Source organism: Pleurodeles waltl, chromosome 5 (genome assembly GCF_031143425.1).
Source record: "Pleurodeles waltl isolate 20211129_DDA chromosome 5, aPleWal1.hap1.20221129, whole genome shotgun sequence".
In the NCBI taxonomy this organism is placed as follows: domain Eukaryota; kingdom Metazoa; phylum Chordata; class Amphibia; order Caudata; family Salamandridae; genus Pleurodeles; species Pleurodeles waltl.
The window spans coordinates 58925521-58942753 of NC_090444.1; the positions used below are offsets into that span (position 1 = coordinate 58925521).

A 17233-nucleotide genomic window follows, 5' to 3' on the forward strand; every position below is an offset into this window, starting at 1 on the left:
GATCTGTGACTGGAAGCCGATGTGTATTTCGCATAGTATGAGAGAAGCGAGATCTTTATGGCAGGTTAGTATCTACGTGCTGAGCTTTGAAGATGAGACTAGATTTGGAGGATCCCACCAGTAGCAGGTTTTCATAATCTAACTTTACTCTAATGATGGTAGTAACTTTTAAGTTAATAAACCGTTTTTAATAACTTCAGGTAGTAATACAAGGCGATTATATTGTTCATGTGGCAGTTCATGTACATGCTAGGAACCAGGACAGCCCAGGTAATCAAGGGGGATAAACTGTCCGCAGTGAAAACATTGTGATTGGTAGATCTGCATTGAGTCCAGGCCAAGAACACGTCTCTACATAGGGAGGAGGAGCATAGGGGACTCCGGAAACATCCAATAGCTGAAGACTTTTGGCCGACCACAGGGATGACACAGTAGCGCCCTGAGGGGGTTAGGGAACACCTAATTACAATTCTTTCTATGCAACATTATTCTGAATTGTTTGGTATCCACTGTGTTTGTTTGAGGCAATGTGCATTCTCCATGTGTCGTTCATGTGTTATGCTCCTTTAAGAGGCTATACATATTGCGGTGTCTCGCCTGGAACTGCTAGTGCTGTACTTCCTCTATGTGTTCACAAATGCCTTCTGGAATGATGTTCCCCCGCCCCTTCCACACCAGTGAATCCACTAGGTACATCTCCACTTCGTAGTCCCACTGCATCATTTTTCAGTCTTGCATTTTTAACCCAACTGCAGCTATCCTTAAGGGATTAAGTAGACTATTGCTGATGATTATTTTAACTCTGCTTTCTTAGGGTGACCAGCATAACACATGTTGAAATGCCAGCTATTCACTCAATACTTCTACCATCCTGCGATTCAATCTTCATATTTTTTTGCTGAAAATGCAACAAAAAAAAAAGAACTATAAAAAGGGTTAATACCATGGTCTTTTACCTCATTTTCCTTTTCTGCTCTCTGAAGGATCTATGGCAGTGACATGCTTCACTGATTCAGATGCAGTTCTTAGAAACCCATAAGTGAAATTTAGAATATGGTCTTAAGAGTGAATTAGTTAAACATAGATAATAAACAGGAAGGAGGCATAATGACCGTAACAAGGACCAAACATCAGAAAAATAGCCATTCCAGATAACTGCCCCAAAATATTATCACTACATCACTCCTACTTCCATCACAATGGCAGGATAAAGTAAGAACTGTGCAGCGTCACTCAATAGCAAAATCACATTTATAATAATCACAACCCTATTTTGTGCAAATTTGTACTTTCCTATAAAAAAACTGACACAAACACCACTATTCTCGCAATGCAATTTTATGGCTCTAACGCCTATTTCTTTGTCCTGCTCAGAACTCTATCAGCTCTAGTGCAGTGCGACGGAACTTGAACCACCAAATCGATAAAGAAAGAGAGGTAAAGCTTTGGGATTGCCTCGCTCTTGTTTTAGAATGTGGTGTGCTACTCTGAGGTTTGGGGGTGGGTGAAGGAGGGGGAGAATGAATGTCCTTTGAAACTTGCTTATGTGTCGCTCTACTTAAAATGGGATGATATGGATCTGCCGTTGTTTTGTTATGAAAATAGCAATAAAAAGATGAAGGAAAAAACAAATCAGCTCAGTCTTGTCTGGGTTTAGTAACAATGTAATCTGAAGCGAATGGGAAGACTAGGAGTACAAACACCCAGAACAGAGGCAGTGTCCACCGTAACATACAAATCAGAAAGCACATCACCTCCAGCCCGGTAAGCCTGCACCTCACCCACCTTAAGCACCTTCTTAAAAATTCTACCAGCAATGACCACAGACTCCAACAGCGCTGCCACAGACATTGTCAACCACAACAAGATCACCAAATTAGGACTGTACTTAGGGATAAGATCAGTTACTTTGATGTGAATGGCATCCCACCCTGAGAAACATATACAGCCTTAGTACTTCTCCTTTGGTCAAAATCATGTTAGTTTCACCTGAGCAGCTTTAACGCTGGTTCTCACAGGAGAATCCACCACTGTCGCACAAACATTTCTACATCAAAGCGGGACACAATTTAGACAATTGTTTCCTGCTCCTTAAAAGTTGAAAAGGTGCAGCCTCCATTCGAGAGTGTACTGCGACAAAGCTACAGCATGGTTCTGACCATCCTAATTACATTGCACGGTTTAGAAGAGTGGACTGTATGCACTCATCCACCACGCGGTTCTTCCGCTCAGCCAAACCATTAGTTTGAGGGTGCAAAAGCCACCTTTTCAAATGTGATTGCCACAGTTTTTAGGAAATCTCCCATTACTTCACTCACAAACCTTAACCCATTGTCCGCTACCAAGTATTCTGGGAATCTCTCCATGCAGAAAACATCTATAAAGAAAATTCACAACTATTGTTGCGTTAGGGTCCGCCAAAATCATGACCTCTGGCCACTAAGTAAAAAAGCCACCAAAACAACAGCGTAACAATGGTGTGAAGATAACAAATTAAGAGGCCCAACACTATCCACTTTAGCCCAAGGGCCAAAGGCAACTCAATGGACTGCAGAGGAGAGGTGCGTACACCAAGTTTTTCTCGCAACCAGGTCATACTATACAATCTGGAATGTTATTGTGAATTAAAATATAATTTAGTATGGTTATTGACTTAGTTGGTGGTAGCAGTGCAGGGCAAATATCAGCACTTAATCTGCAGTGAGAAATACTTGTGACCCCAGCGGGTGCCAAGATTGTACTACTGGTTGCAGGTGGTGGTCACTGGCACTCATTTTGGAGGAACAGAACTTATTTTTCCTCATCAGACTTTGATTCACGGCAAGCATGAAAGAACCAGAAGCAGGAGAATGAAGGATAAAGAGAAAAGTAGGAAAACAAAAACTGTTGGAGTTAGGCTCCTACTCAGGCCAGCATCTAATTCGCAGGCTATGATATACCGTTGATTCAGCTAGCATCATATTTGCCAGCAAACTTTATATAAAATACATTATGTTAACAGAACTTTAAACAATTCAGCCAACTTTGGTTTATCAGATTTTGCAATGCCATACTAAGAGCATTCCAATTAAAACACATACCACCACTATCACGCTTATTAAAATTTTGTCTGAGCCATGAAACTTTTCCACCAAACATGGGCATCTGTGCCACCCTCAAAATTCATATTGATCTTGATAAATGCAGCACCCCTTTACACTACTTTCATGTAAAATGTCTGAGGCAATCAAAATTTGTCACAGGTGGCACCAAATGGATCGCCATTACCTCAATACAATAATATGCAGTTCTACCAGAAGTAATCATAGTTGTCTTAGAGGGAAATCACATTGCCTCACAAATAAGTTGTTTGTTTAAAGACACTACTTCACCCTACAAGTTCCATGAGGATCTAGCATGTGCCAAGCAATGTTTGTTCTCGAGTCCACTGTGCCGACCCAAAGCTAATGTATTCTAATGGAGATTACATAAGGTCCTGCCAGTTATGGTCACCAGAATACAGTGGAGCTCATGTAAACATGCAGGGATATATGTTTTGGAAGCATCAAAGCTAGCAACAATAGTTTTTACTAAGGACAGATCCACTCATTCTCTCTCTCTCGGGCTTGCCTTTCAAAAATCACTTATTATCATTGGTAAATGCTTCACGTTTGTCCTTCCTTGGAGCAGTTTTGTTACCGCCTTGGCCACCGACCCTGTTACATGGATAATTGCACGATTGCTGAAACATTTGACTGCGAGCGAACTTCTTTTTCCTTTTGCGTCTCTGTCGCGCTCATGCTGGTCATGTCGCTTTGAATTGGCTCGCTTATGTCAACTGTAAGGAAATGCCTCCTTGGCATGGTTACCACCTGACTTTTTGCCTTTGCTGATGCTAAGTTCTGATTTGAAAGTGTGCTGAGGCCTGCTAATCAGGCCCCAGCACCAGTGTTTTTTCCCTAACCTGTACTTTTGTTTTCACAATTGGCACACCCTGGCATCCAGGTAAGTCCCTTGTAACTGGTACCCCTGGTACCAAGGGCCCTGATGCCAGGGAGGGTCTCCAAGAGCTGCAGCATGTCTTATGCCACCCTGGGGACCCCTCACTCAGCACAGACACACTGCTTGCCAGCTTTTGTGCGCTAGTGAGGACAAAACGACTAAGTCGACATGGCACTCCCCTCAGGGTGCAATGCCAACCTAACACTGCCTACAGGTATAGATAAGACACCCCTCTAGCAGGCCTTAGACATTGTAAGTGCAGGGTAGCCATACGAGTATATGGTCTGGGAGTCTGTCATGCACGAACTCCACAGCCCCATGATGGCTACACTGAAAACTGTGAAGTTTGGTATCAAACTTCTCAGCACAATAAATGCACACTGATGCCAGTGTACATTGTATTGTAACATACACCCCAGAGGGCACCTTAGAGGTGCCCCCTGAAACCTTAACCGACTATCCTTGTAGGTTGACTGGTTTTAGCAGCCTGCCACACACCAGACATGTTGCTGGCCACATGGGGAGAGTGCCTTTGTCACTCTGTGGCTAGTAACAAAGCCTGTACTGGGTGGAGGTCCTTCTCACCTCCCCCTGCAGGAACTGTTACACCTGGCGGTGAGCCTCATCCTACATTCGGATTTGCGGGTCGCAAATCTGAACCTACCTACATGTGGTCCCAAATTTTTAAAGAAAGTCACAAAAGTGCACCCGTGGAATATGTCGTACCCCTATAAAATATTTGTGAACTGTATTTTAGCATGGGTAAATAAGCATGTGTAGATTTGCTCATGTGAAAATCTATTGAGCATTTACAAGTTCATTTTCCCTCCAGCCACTTTCTTCCCAACCCTGGAAGAAGTTCTAATTCTGCCATTGTCAGGAATAAATGTCCAACCTTTTTAACATGGGAAAATATTAGAGAGAAGCTGGTAAAAATCTTTAAAGCATGCAGGTTAGTAGGTTTGCAGACTCGAAGGCATTGCAGCCCTGGAACTATTGCTTACTGATTCCTCCAGTCCCAGTATGCAGATCTGCAGAAAGGTGGCAAAATAAGGAAATTGCTACAGTAGGGATTGAAACTGCAAGTATTCAAGCCCTACTATGGTAGTAGCCCTAGCATAATCAGGGAGGCTATTATCAGAGCTCTTACATAATGAGATTGCTGCCATAATTTGTCGCCACACTACATGGCACCAAAGGGACAAGTAGATCTTTTTACAGGACAAGTAGATTTGAGAAGCAACCTGTCCCCTGGACAAGTAGATATTTTAATAAATTCCACACCCCTGTGGCTACACTGAAAACTGTGAAGGTTGGTATCACACTTCTCAGCATCATAAATGCACACTGATGCCAGTGTACATTTTATTGTAACATACACCCCAGAGCGCACCTTAGAGGTGGCCCCTGAAACCTTAACTGACTATCCTTGTAGGCTGACTAGTTTTAGCAGCCTGCCACACACCAGACATGTTGCTGGCCACATGGGGAGAGTGCCTTTGTCACTCTGTGGCTAGTAACAAAGCCTGTACTGGGTGGAGGTGCTTCTCACCTCCCCCTGCAGGAACTGTAACACCTGGCGGTGAGCCTTAAAGGCTCACCCCCTTTGTTACAGCACCCCAGGGCACTCCAGCTAGTGGAGTTGCCCGCCACCTGCGGCCACGGCCCCACTTTTGGCGGCAAGGCCGGAGGAGATAAAGAGAAAACAAGGAGGAGTCACTGGCCAGTCAGGACAGCCCCTAAGGTGTCCTGAGCCGAGGTGACTAACTTTTAGAAATCCTCCATCTTGCAGATGGAGGATTCCCCCAATAGGATTAGGGAGGAGGCACAAAGAGGGTGTAGCCACCCTCAGGGCTAGTAGCCATTGGCTAATAACCCCCCCAGACCTAAACACACCCCTAAATTCAGTATTTAGGGGCTCCCCAGAACCTAGATTCCTGCAACCTAAGAGGAAGAGGACTGCTGAACTGAAAAACCTGCAGAGAAGACGGAGACACCAACTGCTTTGGCCCCAGCTCTACCGGCCTGTCTCCCCACTTCTAAAGACACTGCTCCAGCGACGCGTTCTCAGGGTCCAGCAACCTCTGAAGCCTCAGAGGACTACCCTGCATCTAGAAGGACCAAGAACTCCCGAGGACAGCGGCTCTGTTCCCCAAAGACTGCAACTTTGCAACAAAGAAGCAACTTTAAAACAACACACGTTTCCCGCCGGAAGCGTGAGATTTTGCACTCTGCACCCGACGCCCCCGGCTCGACTTGTGGAGAACAAACACCACAGGGAGGACTCCCCAGCGACTACGAGACCGTGAGTAGCCAGAGTTGACCCCCCCCCCTTGAGCCCCCACAGCAACGCCTGCAGAGGGAATCCCGAGGCTCCCCCTGACCGTGACTGCCTGCTTCAAAGACACGACGCTTGGTAAAGACTCTGCACCCGCAGCCCCGAGGACCTGAAGGATCAGACCTCCAGTGCAGGAGCGACCCCCACGTGGCACTCTCCCTTGCCCAGGTGGTGGCTACCCAGAGGAGCCCCCCCCCCTTGCCTGCATCGCTGAAAAGACCCCTTGGCCTCCCATTGATTCCTATTATGAACCCGACGCTTGTTTGCACACTGCACCCGGCCGCCCCCGTGCTGCTGAGGGTGTACTTTCTGTGTGGACTTGTGTCCCGTCTGGTGCCCTACAAAACCCCCCTGGTCTGCCCTCCGAAGACACAGGTACTTACCTGCTGGCAGACTGGAACCGGGGCACCCCCTTCTCCATTGAAGCCTATGCGTTTTGGGCACCACTTTGACCTCTGCACCTGACCGGCCCTGAGCCGCTGGTGTGGTAACTTTGGGGTTGCTCTGAACCCCCAACGGTGGGCTACCTTGGACCCAAACTTGAACCCCGTAGGTGGTTTAGTTACCTGCAAAAAGTAACAAACACTTACCTCCCCCAGGACCTGTTGAAAATTGCACTGTGTCTAGTTTTAAAATAGCTATACGTCATTTATGTGAAAACTGTATATGCCATTTTGCTAATTCAAAGTTCCTACATGAAATACCTTTCATTTGAAGTATTACTTGTAAATCTTGAACCTGGGGTTCTTAAAATAAACAAAGAAAATATATTTTTCTATACAAAAACCTATTGGCATGGAATTGTCTCTGAGTGTGTCTCTACTGCTCGACCACACTACCACAAAACAGAGCATTAGTATTATCTATTTTTGCCACTATCTTACCTCTAAGGGGAACCCTTGGACTCTGTGCATGCCATTCCTTACTTTGAAATAGCACATACAGAGCCAACTTCCTACATCAACTGTTTTACTTTTCATTTTCAATTTATGTAGCAAGAAAAGTCCAGTTAGGAATTTAAAATGCTAGTAGGTCTAACTCGAGCAAACGCAGGTTCCGTTGCATTGCACATGCCTGTTTGTGCTTGCGGCTCTCCCAAGCAAAGCTAGGCTGTGTCCAGCAGCTGGGGGGCTCTTCTCTCCAGCACCCCCTCTCTCGCCCAGCACTGACCTCACAGCACTGGGCTGCTCTCACCCCTATCCCTGCACCTGACTCACACCAGTACTACCAGGCCAGTTCATGTGACTCTGGCTTTACCGGCCTGGGCCTGGCCCCGCTCCCCGCACCGCTGCCCGGCCTCCCCCGCTGCCTGCACCCCTGCCGGCGCCCCTGCTCCCCTTACCTGTACCAGACAGGTCTTGCCGGAGCCCGCCATACCAAGCACTATCAGGCAGACGGGGGCCCCCTGGGCGGCCCTCCCCGGGGTCTCGGGGGCTTCTCCCGGTTGCCCGGCGCCTCCAGCCGCCTCCGCCATGCTCCCGCAGGTTCGCGCCGCCGCCAGCACACCGGGAGCCGGGTCAGAGCCCGGGGCGTAAAGCTGGACGACGGACCACGCGGGGGAACTACACGGGAGCGGCCATCTTGGAGGGGTGCGGCGGAGCGCACAGTCTATAGCAGCCTCTGCGGGACGACAAGGCTTAGTAATCCGTTTATCAAAACGGAAAAAATTGCCATAGTGTGGAAATCATTGATATTCGATTCAAACATGCGAACATATTTTCTATTTAAAATATATTTTAAATAAATGTGGTTTTATAAAATTAGAAAATAATTGTAAACGCTCCGTAAATTCAAACCAATTCCATTAATATTACTAGAATCATTTATCGAGTCTGCCTTTTTTTATTACTTTATAACCAACCGTTACAAAAGGCCGGCGACAGCAACAACAAGCTCTCTGACGCATGTGGAAGTTTTGCTTCCTTGTGACGACGTTTTCTATTTGGCCCCTCGACTGAAAAGATGTCCCAGTTTCCGCCATCTTTAAATGTTTGGTACTTGTTTGCTCAGGGCTGGCAAGTGTTGAGTTTGCTTGTGCGTGACATGTCTACATTTGAGATGTGGTTATGCGTGACAGTTCCATGGCGCGTGACATGTCGACTGACATTTTATCATTGGCAGTTACATGGCTCTAATTGTTTCTGCATACGTATCACGTATTGCTAACAACAATTAATATGACTGCACCCCACACTTTTCCATACATGCCAACATTTTAGAAGAGGAAAAGGGGAGATTTTACAAAACTATTGAGGAGAATGTATTCCCCCCCATTGACTTCTATTGAAGCAGAGGCAATTTTAGGTGGCAGACAGCCAAAATAAAGCTATTTTTGCCTAAAAAAACGTGAGTCTCCAGCCTGAATCAGGTCTAGGGGCATGTCTGACTTTAATAGAAGTCAGTGGGGGAAATACATTGCCCCGATTATGTTTTTTTAGAATCTCCCACTGTCGTCCTCTAAAATGCTGACATTTATGATTTTTAGCTTCAAAAGTCGAGTCCCCCACCTGAATATGGCTTATTGGCATGTATGGTCTATGTTCCAAAAACGTTAGAGGCTCGAGTGCAGAGCCCCCCTCCCCTCCAGTAGCTCCCAACCCTCAGAGCTTTTACAATAGAGCCCTCATCACCCCCAGTACCATATTGCAGAGATCCCCATCACCCAATCACGTTATTGGAGTGCTCCTCACAATACCAGCACCCAGAAACTAGCATCTTCCTGCAGTTCCCTGTATGGAGTTCCTGGATCTTTAAATAAGGAAATGCTGTCTTCATATCCTCTGCAAAGCCCCCTGTAAACAATTCACCCCACCTCTCTTAGCCCATCTCCTCACCATAGTACAGCCAGGCTTTCTAGCCCTAGCACTGAGTCACAAAGTGAACCTGTGCTATTTGTGACACTTGTCTGCTTTGATTATTCTCTACAATGCTTTCTTCTAGAATTTGCATACACGGGGAGGAAAGGCAGTGCGACTGGACAAACAAAGCTCTATTTTTCAGCAAGGACTCTGAATTGGGAACACTTGCAGTTGCAAGCACATTTTCATCCTTCGCAGGAATCAACCCTTTCACCGAGGTCAAAGGACATTTTGACCCAGAAAGAAGTGTGGGGAACCATCAACAATTCTACATTAATCCCACTTCAACAATTTAGACACCATGACCAATGTTGTCACGGAAGCAAAACTCCAATCAGGAATAAAATTCAAACTTTATTTTACAACCACAAAGTTAGTGTCATAAAGACAATGCGTAAAATCTAATTGTAAATATATATGATCACCATAGGTTGCCCATAGCGGCGAAACAAGTTCAGACAAATTAGCATTAACACAATTAGACATTCAAGAAGAATCAGGCATGTCATTAATGAAATTATCTGAGATACAGAAACATATCTTAGGTCAGATTGTATCAACATTTGTCAAGTTAATCTCAGCAGAGTATACAATTTTTTAAGCTGGGCGTAGGTTGTCCCTACGGCTAACCAAATTAGGAAATGCATGTTAGGGAACAAACACATGTGGGCAAAATACAAAAGAAATAATATATCTTGAACTGCAGAATACTAGCTAGAAAAATAAAAAGAGTGAGTATCAGCATGATAGCTTCTATTCTATAAAAAGGGACGTGTCAAGTGAATTGGCAATCAGCAGAGAGCTACACCTCTCCTAGGGATTCTTCATCAGCAAAGCATCAGGAGCAGCAGCAAAGTTTAGGAAAAATGCAGAGAAAACTAATGAGGGTCAAGAGGTTTGAAGATCTGCAGAGAGACTGACAAACTTTCAAAGTCTATCTCTAATATAAAACACATAATTCAATTTGATTTGTCGATCTAGTGGCACAATGTCACGCAAAAGGGGCATCATCTAATCAAAATGTTAATAAAACTCCAGGTTGCAACAGTCTGTCAGATTCTCAGGTCTAACCATACAACATCTCCTTTTTAGGTGTGACTCTGAACGGTGGAGACAATTGTATTCCTTTGCAACAGTTTAATTTCTGCCCAGGGTTTATAATATGATTGTCTCAGTTCCATCTCAATCCATATATCAAATCGAAACAAATTATTTCATGTTAAGTCCATAGACCTGGATGTTCCTTTTCCAAGGTCACGAAACTAAAAGTCTCTGTGAAATTGAACAAAGAACCTATTGCTATTTGCAAAGAGACTCATAAGAACAGAACCTAGCGAAAAACTCACATTAAAAAGAACAATGATTCATCACTTTGCATGAATGCAAATACAAACTCTGCAGGCCTAAGTTAAGCTAACACAAGAAAATATACAATGTAATTAATTCAATATTTGCTAATAAAATACACATAATATGATTTCAACAATATTGGGAAAACATTTCATTTAAATTGTAAAAACTCTGTTAATGCTTTGTTAAACACATTAGCTACAATAGAGAAGTGCATTTTTCTCATTTGAACATATTTTCAAACTCATAAATCTTCTACTAAACATTAGAAATGCAAATTCGTTTCGATACTAGCGATAAGTCTAGTCTAGAATACAGTTTAACTTTATTTATTTTTCACTAGCATATTGTTTAATAAAGAAGGCACAATTGTGACCATGAAAAATTAAAACATGAGCATATTTAAGCCCTTGGGTGCCCAGGATGAGCTAGTCTCACCCTCAGCAACAGTTGCCCCATGCCGAGGACGAGACCAGCTCGTCCTGCTATGGGCCCTTGGGGAGCGCTAGGGTCAAGCACCCCCCTTCCCTGGACAGGGATGGAAGGGGAATTGCTTCCCCTTCCACCCCTCTGACCCCCCCAGAGGCATCTGATGACATCAGCGCACGATTGCGGGCTGACCTCATCAGAGGCCCTTCCAGCGCGGATCAGAGGAGAAATGCATAACATTATATAATTATATAATTAGGCCGATCTGCCCCTGGGGGGGCAGAAACCCCTAGACTCCAGTTTTTTTTTTTTGTATATGTGGGGAGCGACCCCTTAGGCATGGGTCGCTCCCCTGGGGGGCAAAATGAACTCTAGGCCATTTCTGCCCCCTATTTTTATTAGGCCACTCTGCCCCCAAGGGGGCAGAAACCATTAGACACCAAGGATTTTTTTTTGCCAGTTTCACGTGACGGGAGCGACCCCTTAGGCAAGGGTCGTTCCCCTGGCGGGGCAAATTTGTTTTAGGCCATTTCTGTGCCCCTTGGTGGCAGATCAGCCTATTGTAATTAAGCCGATCTGCCCCCGGGTGGGGGCAGAAACCTCTAGGCACCAGGGATTTTTTTTTGTTTTATTTTTTTATATGTGGGGAGCAAAATTCTCTTTAGGCCATTTCTTCCCCCCTTGGGGCAGATCGTCCTATTTTTATGAGGCTAGTCTGCCCACAAGGGGGGCAGAAACCACTAGACACCAGGGATTTTTATTTTTTTTGCGTTAATTTCACACTAGGCAAGGGTCTTTCCCCTGGGGGGCAAATTTATTTTAGGCCATTTCTGCTCCCCTTGATGGCAGATCGGCCTATTTCTATTAGGTCGATCTGCCCTGAGGGGTGGGGATGGCAGAAACCACTTAGGCACCAGGGATTGGTGTGTGTATGTGTGTGTTTTATTGGGGGGGGTAGTCCCTTGGGCAAGGGTCGTTCCCCATGGGGGCACATTACTGTTGGCCATATCTGTCCTCCTTGGGAGCAGATCGGCCTATTTTTGGAAGGCCCATCTGCCCCCCAGGGGGGGCAGAAAGCCCACCAGAGACCAGGGATCATTTATTTTTCAAAAAAAGAGAGAGGGGGCATTGTCTCATCTATACCAATAAAAATTCTGCCCCACTTGTCGGCATAAAAATGTTTTTTTCCAAACTGCCCTTTTGGACCCGCTTTGGTTCCCCCTCAATTTTGACATGTTTTTGGCTCTTCCCTGTCACAGGCACTTGGCCCACCTACACATGTGAGGTATCATTTTTACTGGGAGGCTGAGGGGAATGTTGGGTGGTAGGAACTTTGTCCCAGTGCGGTGATCCCACACAGAAATGTGGGAAAAATGTGATTTATTTTAGCTAAATTTGAGGTTTGCTGAGGATTCTGGGTAAGAACACACTGGGGGATCCACACAAGTCACCCCTCCATAGATTCCCTTGTGTGTCTAGTTTTCAGAAATGTTTGGATTTGGTAAGTTTACTTATATGGCTGCTAAGCTGTGGTACTTAAAATTTCGGAACCACACTGGAGGCATGGCCCTATCATGCCGATTTTAGTATCAGAGAGCCGCAAATGGCAAATACGATATGTACGAGTGTTTTTATCGCGTTTCATCAATGGAATGACCTTGTATATGATACTGCATATTGATCCCATTTTAGAACGATAGCCATTTATGTGGTTGCCCTCACATAGGCTGCACTAAGGCCATGCTCATGCTTTAGGACACGTACAGTTTCTTATGACTTCTTCGTGACCTGGGCAAGCTGACTCCACTGCCTGAAGCCAAACCTGTTCGGCCAGTTTCTTTCCCAGTGGCCGAATGAGATTAGTATCAAGGCACAACACATCATAAACCTTTCATCACACACAAACCATGCCTAATCTTACACACACCTGTCCCTGTTTCTTTCTTTATGACTTGCTTTACAAGGAGGAGGTGCCCGTTTATATTGGGGGTCCGTCGATATCTGATGAAAGTACTAAGCCTTGCCGGGTAATTGATTGAGGGCTGGACAAACTGAAATATGGGCTTGTCATCATAAACCTGCTATTTCTTTGTAGTGAAAATATGTGAATGGTCAACTGTAATCCTGTTAAAACCCCAAAGGCTACTCACATGTTGCCTCTCTAGCTTTTCTCATTTGTTTAGGAATGTGACTGGTACAGCCCCCTTGCATGCCTAGGGCATAATAAATGATATAAAAGGTCTGAGCTAAGACCATTTCTGGAGACTGCCTCTTTCAGTTGCTATAGGTCAGCTTCTGGGAGACGTAGTCTCACTCAATTGAGTTTAATAAAGATGTCTTTTCATATTTCAGCTTCTTTGCCAAGTTCTTTGTTATATTACCCTGAGAATGAAAATCTCTAGTACTACAAATGGCGCCCAACGTGGGGCTCATCAGAGAAGTGACTTTCTGTGGGAGTGATCTTGTCAGGAGACTGAAATCTACTGAGGAGGACAGAACAGGATTCTACCAAGAAGGTACTCTGTGCGCAGGGATTCTGGAGATTCTTTGATTATGCAGCCCAGTATATTTCTGATCTTCCTGATTTTGATCCTCCACATGATGTCACCCCTGACTGAGAACCTTTTTGGCGTAAGTAAAAAAAAAAGACTGTTAGGTCATTTAGAACTTGGCAATTAGAATTTGGACAACTATTTGTTTGGTATAGCTTTGATAGGTTTGTATAGGTTTGTATACGCGAATTGCAATTTGTGTAGGCAGGTAATGAAGAGACTTTTTCTCCATCTGCTTTAGTTGAAATATAAGTGGGTCGCTCCCAGTCCTTAGTTCTTTGGTCCTTTGGTTCTTAGTTTTTGGTTCTTGGTTCTTAGTATTGGTCCTTAGTTTTATTTGAAGATTGCAATTTTCAAAAACCGAGGGTCTCGTACATTTGCGAGTGTATCGATAGAGATAGCCCCTTGAAGTTTGAAGCTCGGTTAGTGAGCGAAGATGCCTAATCGTAGCAAATTTGGTACTTGGTTTGGTTTTTGGTGGCAACAGTGATTCCCGATTGGAGGATTCATGTCTGATACCTCCGATTGGAACTCCAACTTATGAGTTCTATTTTAAACACGGCGTGGGCCCTATCACGTTTAATAAAGTATGGGTCCGCTATTCTTGGAAATAAATGTCTGTGAGGCTGTTTTTGCAGTTTTTTGGAACACTATTGAGAAAAGTTTTCTTTTCTCTTGTAAATATGACTTACAACTAGGATCTGCAAACGGTTCTGTAAGTAAATTGTGACGGCGCTATTTATGAAAAATGGCTAAAGCGCGCTGTATTGTGTGTCCTGAGTGTTTTCTGTTTATATCTGAAATGAGCTCAATGTGTGTTTGTGGGTCTTCTTGATGTTTTCAGTTTGTTAAGTAAAATGTTGGTTAATTAATATTAAGTAGAAACTTAGAAAAAATCCAGAAATGAACCATGTGATGTGCTAACATAGCTAAATGTTGCTCTTTAATTTATAGAATGAGCAACTGTGCACATATACAAAACTGCCGTTAAATGCTTAATAAATTAGAAAACACATTCAATAGATATAAATAGGGCCCCAAAAAAAAACGAAATTATCTATTTTTGCAAATAAATAAATAAATTTACAGCATTTTTCTTAGATGCATTGTATTAGATGTTCACAGGCAAACTTTTCAGCTGCAGTATATTTGATAGGAATGTTAAATTCAGCCAGCACTTTCCCAGTTAAACACTGGTGGAATTTTGCATAACCTTCCTTTTAAATGAAAGTGGCGCAAAAATGTGACGCATTTCAAGTTAGGCTTATGCGCTTAGGCTTGTGAGTTAATCTATCCCAAATAATAGGCAAGGGATGCAGCTTGCTTTTATATGTGGAATTATAACCCAAAAAAAAATAATTGTTTTTTTTTTTTTAAAGAAAATTATTAATTATGGAAAAATTATTTAAAAAAATAAGTGCCTTTCAAAATCGTTTTTTAATATTTATAAAGCTTAATACCTATACTATGACCTCTTAACATTAACATTTAATTTAAGTTATGTTGCACCGCTAAAATGACATTTGTATGTGCAATTTTCCCTTGGCGCAGGAGCAAACAAGCTCATTTCTATAAAGTATGAGTTAATATTTTCAATGGCTGACTCATGGATTGTGTAATAGACATTCTGGTAATGCATATTATGCAAGAAAATTGTAGGATATTGATTTTTTAATGCCTAAAATATCAAAGTCGATTTGGGGCAAAAGCACTGTTTAAACTGCATTTTCTTTCATTCAGAGTACTTTTTAAAGTGTCTCAGGCTTCAGTAAATGCATACATTTAGGTTTGATATATATTTGCAGGTTGTGCCTTCTTATGATTCAATGAGTCAATGTGCCAGTACAAAGGCTTGTTTTAATATCATGGTTGAAGGTTCTAACTTCAGCTGGGCCTACTGAGACGTTCATTCATTCGAGGTTGATGAAATATGTACCATTGCATGGGATTGCAACAAGCATTTATTCTAACAACTGGTATGTGTGTTATTAAGGTTTGTGAATTATTCACAGTAAATGTAGTTTAATAATCTGGAAATAGAGAAAAAAAATGTTAGCGCCTAAAAAGGAAAAATTATTTTTTAAAATAGAGTGAATTATTGCAGGTTAGAAGGAAAATAGGAAGGCCTACTGTCTTTGACAGATTCAGAGTGGCAGAAGCTAGGAGAGCTACAGAGGCTGGCTCAAGTCACGCTGCTGAGATGCTATCTTTAGTTTTCCCATAAACAATGGAGGAGGCTGTCATGTTGACACTTGTGACCTTTTAAATTAGGGCCTTGTCTCTGTGAAATGCAGAATGACCCTACAGGCCTCTAAAGGTGGGATTTCTGGTTTCTCCAGAAGAACATCAATACAATTAAAGAACTTAATTCCAAAGGGAAAATATAAAAAAAAGGGGTTTCTTTGAAAGTCCCAACATCATGTTAAATGCTCTGCAGAACTGATACATTTGTGTCTCCGCTCTAAAAAAATAAAATGATGCCTGCTAGTTGCTTTTATTTGACAGAAAACGAAGTGTTGCATTAAGTCTTAGACAGAAAATAAGATGCAGCCCTTTTCTAAAATGTTTAAGGCTACATGCCTTAATGAGAACGATTTGCCAATTAAGACTTATTTTTCACAGTGGAAATTGTAGGTGCCAAATTAATATGGAGTGTCAGTGTAACAATTTTTACTTTTAGAAAGGTAAAACTAAGGTGGCTTGATGTTGCGAAGTAACTGACAAGAGGGTAACAGTTAAGTAATGGAAATTTATTTTTGTGTATTTGGTCCTATCATGAATTGTTCTTGCTGATCCTGTATGTTAGAAGAGAAACAGTAAAGTTATATTTGACAGCAGATTTCCATTGCCTGGTGATCTACTGTCAAAAGGAGGGTAAGGATTTTAAACCTGACAAATTAAACAGGCCCAAATATTGGGTTTTGGGCTGCAGGTTTACAGTGCATAAAGTACATGACATGGTGTTGTGTGTCACCGCTTATTCACACATGCTATTGTTTTGTCTATGCTTTTTGTGCTTGATACACAGCAAGTATATCTGATGGCTTGACGTTTTGTGCGTTTTTATTATTTTTTTTATTTGTTTTTTGCATGTTTGTTGCTGCTTTTGATACTATTACAAGCCCCCCTGTGTTGTGAGGGGATGGTCATGACGATGCCCATCGCTACGCAACAGTTGGTTGAACTTGTTCTGGTTACTAAATTCCACAGATAATGATATTTCATGCTGTGAACATAAGAGATAACACTTCACCAGTGCATGTCTATTTGGCTATAATGGTATTGAAGGAAAATAAAAAGAGATATACAGGATCAAAGTGTGTCACCTGCAGTTAGTCACGTTACTGCCCCTTCCCTTAAAGGAACAGGCAGCCCTACATTTATGTAGCCTTGATTGGACCTAAGGATGAAATTATAGATCTGTGACTCAAGGTGGCCTAATTTCTATATTACATTAGTTAATGATGTTCTGTTTCCTAAGTAGCATATGGCTTTTGTTCCTTAAAAGAAAACCAGGTTTTCATTTTTTCCTGAAGAAGGAACTGAAACATTAGCTAGGAGTACCGTATATGGTGTAGTCGCCAACGGTAGAGTTAAAATTTGTGTAACTTTGGCCTTTGTGTATCACCCGTACTCTCGGTGTTGTGTCACATGCCTGACTATCACCCAAATAATTTTTTTTGTTCTTCCTATAGATTTTTTCTTTTGTTACTTCCCCTGACCAA

General features: G+C 43.0%; 1 protein-coding gene across 1 annotated transcript in view; it reads right to left on the reverse strand.

The window, feature by feature from the left end:
• The window catches only part of GPN1 (GPN-loop GTPase 1), a 97941-nt gene extending 90062 nt beyond the window's left edge, over positions 1 to 7879 (reverse strand). Inside the window, exon 1 of the mRNA XM_069233555.1 lies at positions 7662 to 7879. Coding sequence (XP_069089656.1) covers positions 7662 to 7793 — 132 coding nt within the window. The 5' untranslated portion in view covers positions 7794 to 7879. The remainder of the gene's footprint in view (positions 1 to 7661) is intronic.
• Between the last annotated feature and the right edge of the window lie 9354 nt (positions 7880 to 17233).